This window comes from Heterodontus francisci, chromosome 20, assembly GCF_036365525.1.
Source record: "Heterodontus francisci isolate sHetFra1 chromosome 20, sHetFra1.hap1, whole genome shotgun sequence".
NCBI classification, from domain to species: domain Eukaryota; kingdom Metazoa; phylum Chordata; class Chondrichthyes; order Heterodontiformes; family Heterodontidae; genus Heterodontus; species Heterodontus francisci.
This window is the reverse complement of record NC_090390.1, coordinates 92770317-92783030: the sequence shown is the minus strand read 5'-3', so window position 1 is coordinate 92783030 and position 12714 is coordinate 92770317. Positions and strand designations below refer to the sequence as shown.

Genomic DNA, 12714 nt, shown 5'->3' with positions numbered 1-12714 from the left:
GAAACAGGCCATTCAGCCCACCGAGTCTGTGCCGACCAACAACCACCCATTTATACTAACCCTACAGTAATCCCATATGCCCGACCACCTACCTACACTAGGGGCAATTTGTAACAGCCAATTTACCTATCACCTGCAAGTCTTTAGGCGGTGGGAGGAAACCGGAGCACCCGGAGGAAACCCACACAGACACAGGGAGAACTTGCAAACTCCACACAGACAGAACCCAGAATTGAACCCGGGTCTCTGGAGCTGTGAGGCTGCGGTGCTAACCACTGCACCGCTGTGCCGCAGTGGATGAGGTCCTGCAACAAGAATTTAGGGAGCTAGGTAGCAGATTAAAAAGCAGGACTTCAAAGGTTGTAATCTCTGGAAGTGGATGCTGTCTACATGGACTTCAGTAAAGCCTTTGACAAGGTCCCTCATGGCAGACTGGTACAAAAGGTGAAGTCACACGGGATCAGAGGTGAGCTGGCAAGATGGATACAGAACTGGCTCGGTCATAGAAGACAGAGGATAGCAGTGGAAGGGTGCTTTTCGGAATGGAGGGATGTGACTAGTGGTGTTCCGCAGGGATCAGTGCTGGGACCTTTGCTGTTTGTAGTATATATAAATGATCTGGAGGAAAATGTAGCTGGTCTGATTAGTAAGTTTGCGGATGACACAAAGGTTGGCGGAGTTGCGGATAGTGATGAGGATTGTCAGAGGATACAGCAGGATATAGATCGGTTGGAGACTTGGGCGGAGAAATGGCAGATGGAGTTTAATCCGGACAAATGTGATGTAATGCATTTTGGAAGAACTAATACAGGTGGGAAGTATACAGTAAATGGCAGAACCTTTAGGAGTATTGACAGGCAGAGAGATCTGGGCGTACAGGTCCACAGGTCACTGAAAGTGGCAGGTGGATAAGGTAGTCAAGAAGGCATACGGCATGCTTACCTTCATCGGTCGGGGCATAGAGTATAAAAATTGGCAAGTCATGCTGCAGCTGTACAGAACCTTAGTTAGGCCACACTTAGAATATTGCGTGCAATTCTGGTCGCCACACTACCAGAAGGACGTGGAGGCTTTGGAGAGGGTACAGAAGAGGTTTACCAGGATGTTGCCTGGTCTGGAGGGCATTAGCTATGAGGAGAGGTTGGATAAACTCGGATTGTTTTCACTGGAACGACGGAGGTGGAGGGGCGACATGATAGAGGTTTACAAAGTTATGAGTGGCATGGACAGAGTGGATAGTCAGAAGCTTTTTCCCAGGGTGGAAGAGTCAGTTACTAGGGGACATAGGTTTAAGGTGTGAGGGGCAAAGTTTAGAGGGGATGTGCGAGGCAAGTTCTTTACACAGAGGGTGGCGAGTGCCTGGAACTTGCTGCCAGGGGAGGTGATGGAAGCAGGTACGATAGCGACATTTAAGAGGCATCTTGACAAATACATGAATAGGATGGAAATAGAAGGATATAGTCCCCGGAAGTGCAGAAGGTTTTAGTTTAGACAGGCATCAAGATCGGCGCAGGCTTGGAGGGCAGAATGGCCTGTTCCTGTGCTGTACTGTTCTTTGTTCTTTGACACGAAAATTGGTGGTGTCGTAAATAGTGAGGAGGAAAGCCTTAGATTACAGGACGATATCGATGGGCTGGTAAGGTGGGCAGAGCAGTGGCAAATGGAATTTAATCCTGAGAAGTGTGAGGTGATGCATTTTGGGAGGACTAACAAGGCAAGGGAATATACAATGGATGGTAGGACCCTGGGAAGTACAGAAGGTCAGAGGGACCTTGGTGTACTTGTCCATAGATCACTGAAGGCAGCAGCACAGGGAGATAAGGTGGTTAGGAAGTCATATGGGATACTTGCCTTTATAGAATATAAGAGCAGGGAGGTTATGATGGAGCTGTATAAAACACTAGTTAGGCCACAGCTGGAGTACTGTGTACAGTTCTGGGCACCACATTATAGGAAGGATGTGATTGCACTGGAGAGGGTGCAGAGGAGATTCACCAGGATGTTGCCTGGGCTGGAGCATTTCAGCTATGAAGAGAGACTGAAAGGGCTAGGGTTATTTTCCTTAGAGCAGAGAAGGCTGAGGGGGGACATGATTAAGGTACACAAAATTATGAGGGGCATTGATAGGTTAGATAGGAACAGACCTTTTTAGCAGAGGGGTCAATAGCCAGGGGGCTTGGATCTCAGGTAAAGGGAAGGAGGTTTAGAGGGGATTTGAGGAGTGCCGGCCATCAAGCACCTATCTATTCTAATCTCATTTTCTAGCACTTGGCCCGTAGCCTTGTATGCTGTGGCATTTCAAGTGCTCATCTAAATACTTCTTAAATGTTGTGAGGGTTCCTGCCTCTACCACCTCTTCAAGCAGTGTGTTCCAGATTCCAACCACTCTCTGGGTGAAATTTTTTTTCCCTCAAATCTCCTCTAAAACTCCTGCCCCTTACCTTAAATCTATTGGCAGCGAGCTCAGAAAATAGCGGCCCGCACGCCAAGAGCTGCCGCTATTTTTTGCAGCGGCGACAGGGAGATCGAGGTGGCAGCTGGGTAAGTGAGTTTACAACTTATATAAACTTACCTTTTTGTTTCGGCGGTTTCTTTTTGCAGCAGCGACAGGGAGAGCGAGGTGGCAGCTGGGTAAGTAAGTCCTATATATTTGGGCAGCGGTTGAACCCGAGACACGACACCTGTAGTGTCTCCCACCCGCCCTCCTCCTCTAACCAAAAAAAAAGGACTCGGTGGTGTGCAGATAAGGTAAGGCTTTTTCTATTGATTTTTTTTTCGTGTGATTGGTAAAAACTTTTCGTTCCTTTTTCGTTTATCTAAGTTAAGACTAACTTAAGCTTAAGATTGAAAATGGCAGGAGATCTCAGACCCGTGTTATGCTCCTCTTGCTCAATGTGGGAGCTCAGGGACACGGCTGATGTACCTGACTCCTTCACGTGCTGGAAGTGTGTCCAGCTGCAGCTCTTGTTAGACCGCACGACGGCTCTGGAGCTGCAGCTGGACTCACTTTGGAGCATCCACGATGCTGAGGAGGTCGTGGATAGCACGTTTAGCGAATTGGTCACACCGCAGATTAGGATTGCTGAGGGAGAAAGGGAATGGGTGAGCAAAAGGCAGAGAAAGAGCAGGAAGGCAGCGCAGGTGTCCCCTGCGGTCATCTCCCTCCAAAACAGGGATACCGTTTTGGATACTGTTGAGAGAGATGGCTCACCAGGGGAAGGGAGCAGTAGCCAGGTTCATGGCACCGTGGCTGGCTCTGCTGTTCGGAAGGGCGGGAAAAAGAGTAGAAGGGCTATAGTCATAGGGGATTCGATTGTCAGGGGAGTAGATAGGCGGTTCTGTGGTCGAAAACGAGACTCCCGAATGGTATGTTGCCTCCCAGGTGCACGGGTCAGGGATGTCTCAGATCGGCTGCAGAACATTCTGAAAGGGGAGGGTGAACAGCCAGTTGTCGTTGTGCACATAGGCACCAATGATATAGATAAAAAACAGGATGAGGTCCTACAAGCAGAATTTAGGGAGTTAGGAGCCAAGTTAAAAAGTAGGACCTCAGAGGTAGTAATCTCAGGATTGCTACCAGTGCCACGTGATAGTCAGAGTAGAAATGAAAGAATAGTCAGGATGAATGCGTGGCTTGAGAGATGGTGCAGGAGGGAGGGGTTCAGATTTTTGGGACATTGGGACCGGTTCTGGGGGAGGTGAGACTATTACAAATTGGACGGTCTACACCTGGGCCGGACTGGAACCAATGTCCTTGGGGGTGCTTTTGCTAACGCTGTTGGGGAGGGTTTAAACTAATGTGGCAGGGGAATGGGAACCAAATGAGGTCAGTGGACAGTAAGGAGGTAGTAACTAAAGCCTGTAAGGAACTAGATAATGAAGTCAGCGTGACTAAGGGAAAGAGCAGGCAGGGAGCAGATGATGAACGCAAAGGGACTGGTGGTCTGAGGTGCATTTGTTTTAATGCAAGAAGTGTAGTAGGTAAGGCAGATGAACTTAGGGCCTGGATTAGTACCTGGGAGTATGATGTTATTGCTATTACTGAGACTTGGTTGAGGGAAGGGCATGATTGGCAACTAAATATCCCAGGATATCGATGCTTCCGGCGGGAAAGAGGGAGGTAAAAGGGGTAGAGGAGTTGCAGTACTGGTCAAAGAGGATATTACAGCTGTGCTGAAGGAAGGCACTATGGAGGACTCGAGCAGTGAGGCAATATGGGCAGAACTCAGAAATAGGAAGGGTGCGGTAACAATGTTGGGGCTGTACTACAGGCCTCCCAACAGCAAGCGTGAGATAGAGGTACAAATATGTAAACAGATTATGGAAAGATGTAGGAGCAACAGGGTGGTGGTGATAGGAGATTTTAATTTTCCCAACATTGACTGGGATTCACTTAGTGTTAGAGGTCTAGATGGAGCAGAATTTGTAAGGAGCATCCAGGAGGGTTTTCTAGAGCAGTATGTAAATAGTCCAACTCGGGAAGGGGCCATACTGGACCTGGTGTTGGGGAATGAGCCCGGCCAACTTTGGGAATAGTGATCACTATTCCGTAAGTTTTAGAATACTCATGGACAAAGACGAGAGTGGTCCCAAAGGAAGAGTGCTAAATTGGGGGAAGGCCAACTATACCAAAATTCGGCAGGAGCTGGGGAATGTAGATTGGGAGCAGCTGTTTGAAGGTCAATCCACATTTGATATGTGGGAGGCTTTTAAAGAGAGGTTGATTAGGAGAGACATGTTCCTGTGAAAATGAGGGATAGAAATGGCAAGATTAGGGAACCATGGATGACAGGTGAAATTGTGAAACTAGCTAAGAGGAAAAAGGAAGCATACATAAGGTCTAGGCGGCTGAAGAAAGACCAAGCTTTGGACCAATCTGAAACGAGGAATTAAGAGGGCTAAAAAGACTCATGAAATATCTTTAGCAAACAGGGTTAAGGAAAATCCCAAAGCCTTTTATTCATATATAAGGAGCAAGAGGGTAACTAGAGAAAGGATTGGCCCACTCAAGGACAAAGGAAGAAAGTTATGCGTGGAGTCAGAGAAAATGGGTGAGATTCTAAACGAGTACTTTGCATCGGTATTCACCGAGGAGAGGGACATGCCGGATGTTGAGGCTAGGGACAGATGTTTGATTACTCGAGGTCAAGTCGGCATAAGGAGGGAGGAAGTGTTGGGTATTCTAAAAGGCATTAAGGTGGACAAGTCCCCAGGTCCGGATGGGATCTATCCCAGGTTACTGAGGGAAGCGAGAGAGGAAATAGCTGGGGCCTTAACAGATATCTTTGCAGCATCCTTAAACACGGGTGAGGTCCCGGAGGACTGGAGAATTGCTAATGTTGTCCCCTTGTTTAAGAAGGGTAGCAGGAAAAATCCAGGTAATTATAGACCGGTGAGCTTGACGTCAGTGGTAGGGAAGCTGCTGGAGAAGATACTGAGGGATAGGATCTATTCCCATTTGGAAGAAAATGGGTTTATCAGTGATAGGCAACATGGTTTTGTGCAGGGAAGGTCATGTCTTACCAACTTAATAGAATTCTTTGAGGAAGTGACAAAGTTGATTGATGACGGAAGGGCTGTAGATGTCATATACATGGACTTCAGTAAGGCTTTTGATAAGGTTCCCCTTGGTAGGCTGATGGAGAAAGTGAAGTCGCATGGGTCCAGGATGTACTAGCTAGATGGATAAAGAACTGGTTGGGCAACAGGAGACAGAGAGTAGCAGTGGAAGGGAGTTTCTCAAAATGGAGACGTGTGACCAGTGGTGTTCCACAGGGATCCGTGCTGGGACCACTGTTGTTTGTGATATACATAAATGATTTGGAGGAAAGTATAGGTGGTCTGATTAGCAAGTTTGCAGACGACACTAAGATTGGTGGAGTAGCAGATAGTGAAGGGGACTGTCAGAGAATACAGCAGAATATAGATAGACTGGAGAGTTGGGCAGAGAAATGGCAGATGGAGTTCAATCAGGGCAAATGCGAGGTGATGCATTTTGGAAGATCCAATTCAAGAGTGAACTATACAGTAAATGGAAAAGTCCTGGGGAAAATTGATGTACAGAGAGATTTGGGTGTTCAGGTCCATTGTTCCCTGAAGGTGGCAACGCAGGTCAATAGAGTGGTCAAGAAGGCATACGGCATGCTTTCCTTCATTGGATGGGGTATTGAGTACAAGAGTTGGCAGGTCATGTTACAGTTGTATGAGACTTTGGTTCGGCCACATTTGGAATACTGCGTGCAGTTCTGGTGGCCACATTACCAAAAGGATGTAGATGCTTTGGAGAGGGTGCAGAGGAGGTTCACCAGGATGTTGCCTGGTATGGAGGGCGCTAGCTATGAAGAGAGGTTGAGCAGATTAGGATTATTTTCATTAGAAAGACGGAGGTTGAGGGGGGACCTGATTGAGGTGTCCAAAATCATGAGAGGTATAGACAGGGTGGATAGCAAGAAGCTTTTTCCCAGAGTGGGGGATTCAATTACTAGGGGTCACGAGTTCAAAGTGAGAGGGGAAAAGTTTAGGGGGGATATGCGTGGAAAGTTCTTTACGCAGAGGGTGGTGGGTGCCTGGAACGCGTTGCCAGCGAAGGTGGTAGACGCGGGCACGATAGCGTCTTTTAAGATGTATCTAGACAGATACATGAATGGGCAGGAAGCAAAGAGATACAGACCCTTAGAAAATAGGCGACATGTTTAGATAGAGGATCTGGATCGGCGCAGGCTTGGAGGGCCAAAGGGCCTGTTCCTGTGCTGTAATTTTCTTTGTTCTTTCTTTGTTCCATGGCGGCTCATTTAAATAGCTGGGGTGGCCCGCGCCCCCACAATCAGTGGAGGGGATGGGATGTCCGTCCCCGGGCAATGGTGTCAGCTGCAGCCCCGCAGGTCAATTTGAATTTTTAAAGCAGTATCCCCCCAAAATTTATCAAATAAATTTCTGACGCCCCGTTCCCACCCCAATAACAATTCCATTAACTTTTTGCCCTTTCCTCCCCAAACCACTTACCTTTTAAATCTGACCTTCCCACCCGCACCCCACCCCAGACTGCACAAAGTTTAATGTTCATACCTTCCCAGCATCCCCTACACCCATTAGGTTTATTTGATCCCATTCCACCCTCTCCCGCATTGAAAAATCTTAACTCCTCCCCTCTCCCCACCAGTGTCACGCCAGATTTCCCCGGATGGGGAATTGAAGGAGTGGGAGTGTCGGCCGCCGCGCCTATGTTCGCGGCAGGCCCAGAAGATTGAAGGTAAGTTGATTTAAATTTGTACATGTAATTAATTTAAATATTTCAATCCCGGTCCCGTCGCCCAGTGGCGGCGGGGGTGGAGGCCGCCACGGAGCCTCGCCACTGCCAGGATGATCGGGCTGGGCCCTCCCGTGTCAGCCTATGTGGTGGAACGCTGCCGGCACCATCTTCCGCACCCCCCCCACTACAGAGCCCGACGTCATGGGCTTGGTAAAATCCAGCCTTAGCTTTCAATTCCAGATTTTTATTAATTAATTGAATTTAAGTTCCATCAGCTGTCATGATGGGATTGAACCCATGTCCCCAGGACATTAGCCCTGGGCCTCTGTGACATGACCACTTTGTCACTGTCTCCCCCCATGGTGAAAGAGGAGGTAGTTGAGACACTGGATGGGCTAAAAATTGATAAAGAGGACATATTAGATAGGCTGGCTGTACTTAAAGTTGATAAGTCACTGGAACTGAATGAGATGCATCCAAGGATACTGAGGGAAGTAAGGGTGGAAATTGTGGAGGCACTGGCTATAATTTTCCAATCCTCCTTAGATGCAGGGGTGGTGCCAGAGGACTAGAGGAAAAGGGTTTAAGGACAAACCCAGCAACTACAGTTAGTTTAAAAGCAAAATACTGCGGATGCTGGAAATCTGAAATAAAAACAGAAAGTGCTGGAAATACTCAGCAGGTCTGGCAGCATCTGTGGAGAGAGAAGCAGAGTTAACGTTTCAGGTTACCTTTCGATGAAGTATTTCCAGCACTTTCTGTTTTTGTTACAGTTAGTTTTACCTCAGGGGTGGGAAAGCTTTCAGAAACAATAATTCAGGACAAAATTAAAAGTCACTTGGACAAATGCAGATGAATTAAGGATAGCCAGCACGGATTTGTTAAGGGCAAATCGTTTTTAACTAACTTGTTTGAGTTTTTAGATGAGGTAACAGAGATGGTTGATCCGAGTAATGCAGCTGATGTGGTGTATATGGACTTCCAAATGGCATTTGATAAAGTGCCACACAACAGGCTTGTCAGCAAAGTTCAAGCTCACGGAATAAAAGGGACAGGAGCAGCATGGAAACAAAATTGGCTGAGTGACAGGAAAGAAAGAGTAGTGGTGAATGGTTGTTTTTCAGACTGGAGGAAGGTATGTAGTGGGGTTCCCTTGGGTCAGTGTTGGCATCCCTGCTTTTCTTGATATATTTTAATGACCTAGACTTGGGTGTACAGGGCACAATTTCAAAATTTGCAGATGACACAAAACTTGGAAGTATTGTGAACTGTGAGGAGGATCGTGATAAACTTCAAGAGGACTTAAGACAGTCTGGTGGAATGGGCAGATAAGCGGCAGATGTAATTTACTGTAAGAAAGTATTCAGTGATTCATTTTGGTAGGAAGTACAAAGAGAGGCAATATAAATTTCAGGGTACAATTCTAAAGGGGGAGCAGGAACAGAGGAACCTGGGGGTATATTTGTACAAATCATTGAAGGTTGCAGGGCAGGTTGCGAAAGCGGTTAATAAAGCATATGGGATCCTGGGTTTTATAAAAAAGGGACATAGAGTACAAAAGCAAGGAAGTTATGACGAACCTTCATAAAATACTGGTTCGGCTTCAACTAGAATGCTGTATCCAGTTCTGAGAACCACACTTCAGGAAGGATGTTAAGGCATTAGAGGGGGTTCAGAAAAGATTTACAAGAATGGTTCCAGAGATAAGGAACTTCAGTTACGTGGATAGATTGGTGAAGCTAGCGCTGTTCTCCTTGGATAAGAGAAGATTAAGAGGAGATTTGATCAAGGTGTTCAAAATCATGAGAGGACTGGACAGTCCTAGATAGGGAGAAACTACTCCCATTGGTGCAAGAATCCAGAACCAGAGGATGCCGATTTACACTGAATGGCAAAAGAAGCAACGGCAACATGAGGAAAAACTTTTTAACGCAGTGAGTGGTTAGGATCTGGAATGCACTGCCAGAGAGAGTGTGGTGGAGGCAGGTTCAATTGAAGCCTTTAAAAGAGAATTGGATAATTATCGGAAGAAAAAAAATTTGCAGGGCTATGGGGTAAAGTGGGCAGGGGGAGGGGGGTGGGGGGGGGCGGTGGAACTAGGTGAGTTGCTCTTACACAAAGCCGGCACAGACACAATGGGCTGAATGGCCTCCTTCTGTGCTGTAACCATTCTATGATTCTTAATGTGTAGAAGTGTTTCCTAACTTCACTCCTGAAAGGCCTGGCTCTATTTTTTTTAAACTCTGCCCCTAGCAGTGAAAATAGTTTCTCTCTAATTACCCTATCAGTTCCCCTTAATATCTTGAAAACTTCCATCAAATCACCCCTTAACCCTCTAAACTCCAGGGAATACAACCCTAGTTCGTGCAATCGCTTTTCGTGCTGTTTGTTCTTGGTATTTAGAAATATTCTGGATTTGGGCATGGGAACCATAATGTCAAATTTGCTGATGACACTAAAATAAGGGTTTTAGCGAACAGAGAGCAGGACTGAAGAATGTGTCATGAAGTGTTGATAGCCAGCAGCTTTTTACTGCAATAAAGGGTGACTGATGGGTGATGTCCTTGTAAGGGAACATTCACATAGAAAGAGCTCCAAGATGCCAATGAGTCTCTGGGTCTCCTTGTTTCTTGGTTGGTTAAAACATAGCGTGAAAGGGCTGGCATTCTGGAGTGGTTCCTCCAGTAAATCTGAAAAGGGAGGTAGCCCAACTAAAGGAAAGTGAGCACAAAGTGAATTAAACCAATTAAAGGTGAGCCAGTACATGGCAACCCAAACTAAAACAAGCACAATTAAGACAGTATCAAGTGCAAACTGAAGCAAATACAGCATAAACTGAGGAAAACCATACTGTACTAGTATTGAATGTAAGCCATGCTAAGCCAAGCAAAACTAAGTCAGTTTAGAGCACAACCTAGGGCCAAGCAAAATGGCTGGTACAGAGAGAAAACCAAATTTAGTGAAATCAAGTCAGTACAGAGTGCAACCTAATCCTAATCAACCAAAGTGAGATAGGTAAAGCAACCCAAACTAAACCTCCAAATGCAAAGTTGCACAGTGCAAACAGAATTAAACTAAGTAAAAATGAGCTTGGATATTGCAAACAAAAGTAAAGTAAGTGAAAAGAGGTCCCACACTGCATCCCTACAGACAGATTTATTTTAATTCATTCAAGGGATATGGGTGTTGCTGGCACCCTTAGTTGTTCTTGAGAAGGTGGTGGTGAGCCGCCTTCTTGATCCACTGCAGTCCATGTGCTGTGAGGGAGGATTTTGATCCAGCAACAGTGAAGGAACGGCGATATAGTTCCAAGTCAGGGTGGTGTGTGACTTGAAAGGGGACTTGCAGGTGGTGGTGTTCCCATTTACCTGCTGCCCGTATACTTCCAGTTGGTGGTGGTTGTGTGTTTGGGAGTTGCTGTCAAAGGAATACTGTTGCTGTGACAGGAAAACAAAATCCATACATACCAGGCTGGCTTCTCTGCGTGGTGGTGGCTTCTGTCTTAAGTTTGGGGAACCTGTGAAAAAAAAAACAATTTCTGTACTGATTCAAGAATTTTAACAATGAGGCAGTATGCGGGTTTATCCAGATGACAAGTTGTCTGCTTCTATTGGATCGTTAGCTAGAATACTGAGTGGAAGCAATATGTATTGATGCATAGTGGAAAATATTACCAAGGGATGCACATTGGGTCATGTCCGCACTCATTATTAGTTGGTTCCATGGTGGCCCGAAAAGGAGCTGGAATCCAGTGTGCTCACATCAAGAGCATCTGGGAGCAGGGAAACAAATTAAGTACATTTCATGAAGTTCCACAAGGACGAAGGCTTAGAAATTTTGCTGTGCAGCCAAATGGCCTCTGATGCCTCCAATATGATGGGCAGAAACACATGCTCATTTATGAGCCAGAAATTCACCACTGTCATATTGGTAAAGGCAACAAAGAAATTGACATCCAGGGTCCACGCCTGACACAGGTGTTAGATTCTGTGCAAATGTAATTAAGAAGCTCCACGCCTGTTTAAGCCGCATCACAAGATTGGTTTGTCCTGAGGCAGCTGGCACCAGGCCTACATGCAGCCTATCAGGTCCTTAAGGGATTGTTAGACCACAACCAAAAAAGGTAAATTTAAAAATAAACTGATCTGAACAGGGTGTCGGGAGAAGCAAGAGTTAAGAGTGCTGCCAACCTCAAATTCAAAGAGCGTGGGCCCATGCAATGATTCATAAAGTGGCAGGATTACCTCACTATTTAGGTTAAATGTTGAGCTTTTAATATATCTCAACAATCGATTTGCTTTACACACTGCCAACAAGCAGCATTATTGTAATTTATTGTCAATTTGTTGTCAACCACGAGTTCCACATCTCTTTCATTTTCCAGGCACATTATTTTCTTTCCATTGTGCTGATGTGAGGCTCTTTACATTTCTCTACATTAAATTTCATCTGCCATCTGAATGTCCAATTCCTATGATATTCAAATCCTTCTGTATCTCATCCTGTTCAGCTCAGCTGTTTACCAACTTGATTAATTTTGTATCATCTGCAAATCTGGCCATTGTGCTTGTGACTCCGAGGTCCAGATCATTTATAAAGATATTAAGCAGAAGTTGTCCCAAAATAGGCCCCTTTGGAACCACGGTGGTAACATTCTCCCAGGTTGGTGACAATCCCTGTACCATCGGGCGGCACAGTGGCGCAGTGGTTAGCACCGTAGCCTCACAGCTCCAGCGACCCGGGTTCAATTCTGGGTACTGCCTGTGTGGAGTTTGCAAGTTCTCCCTGTGTCTGCGTGGGTTTCCTCCAGGTGCTCCGGTTTCCTCCCACAGCCAAAAGACTTGCAGGTTGATAGGTAAATTGGCCATTATAAATTGCCCCTAGTGTAGGTAGGTGGTAGGGGAATATAGGGACAGGTGAGGATGTGGTAGAAATATGGGATTAGTGTAGGATTAGTATAAATGGGTGGTTAATGGTCGGCACAGACTCGGTGGGCCGAAGGGCCTGTTTCAGTGCTGTATCTCTAAATCTAAATAATAAAAAAAAATCATAGCTGGGTCAAAATTGTGAAACTTCCTATCCTACAGCATTGTGAAAACATGTTCACTACATGGTCTGCAGCGGTTCAAAAATAAGGCCTACACCATCTTCTCAGAGCAACTAGGGATGGGCAATAAATGCCAGCCTTGCTACTCACACCTACATTCTGAGAATTAATTAAAAATCAGCCTCTAGGTTCTATGGGTCAACCAATTACAAATCAACTGTAAAATATTTCACTGATTTCTACTTTCTTTGTTTCCAGTACCAGTATTTGCACAGGATCTATACAGAGGGAGAGGGACAAAGAGAGAGAAAGTATATTGCAGCATGTAACACATTCCAACAGTCATAGAGTCATTTACAGCATAGAAGGAGGCCATTCAGCCCATCGAATCCATGCCAGCTCCCTGCAGAGCAACCCA

General features: G+C 45.9%; 1 protein-coding gene across 2 annotated transcripts in view; it reads right to left on the bottom strand.

Moving 5' to 3' along the window:
* sh3pxd2aa (SH3 and PX domains 2Aa) overlaps positions 1-12714 on the bottom strand; it is an 822856-nt gene that overhangs the window by 8431 nt on the left and 801711 nt on the right. For both annotated transcript variants that reach the window (XM_068053246.1, XM_068053247.1), the window contains one exon: positions 10717-10766. In XM_068053246.1, coding sequence (XP_067909347.1) covers positions 10717-10766 — 50 coding nt within the window. The remainder of the gene's footprint in view (positions 1-10716; positions 10767-12714) is intronic.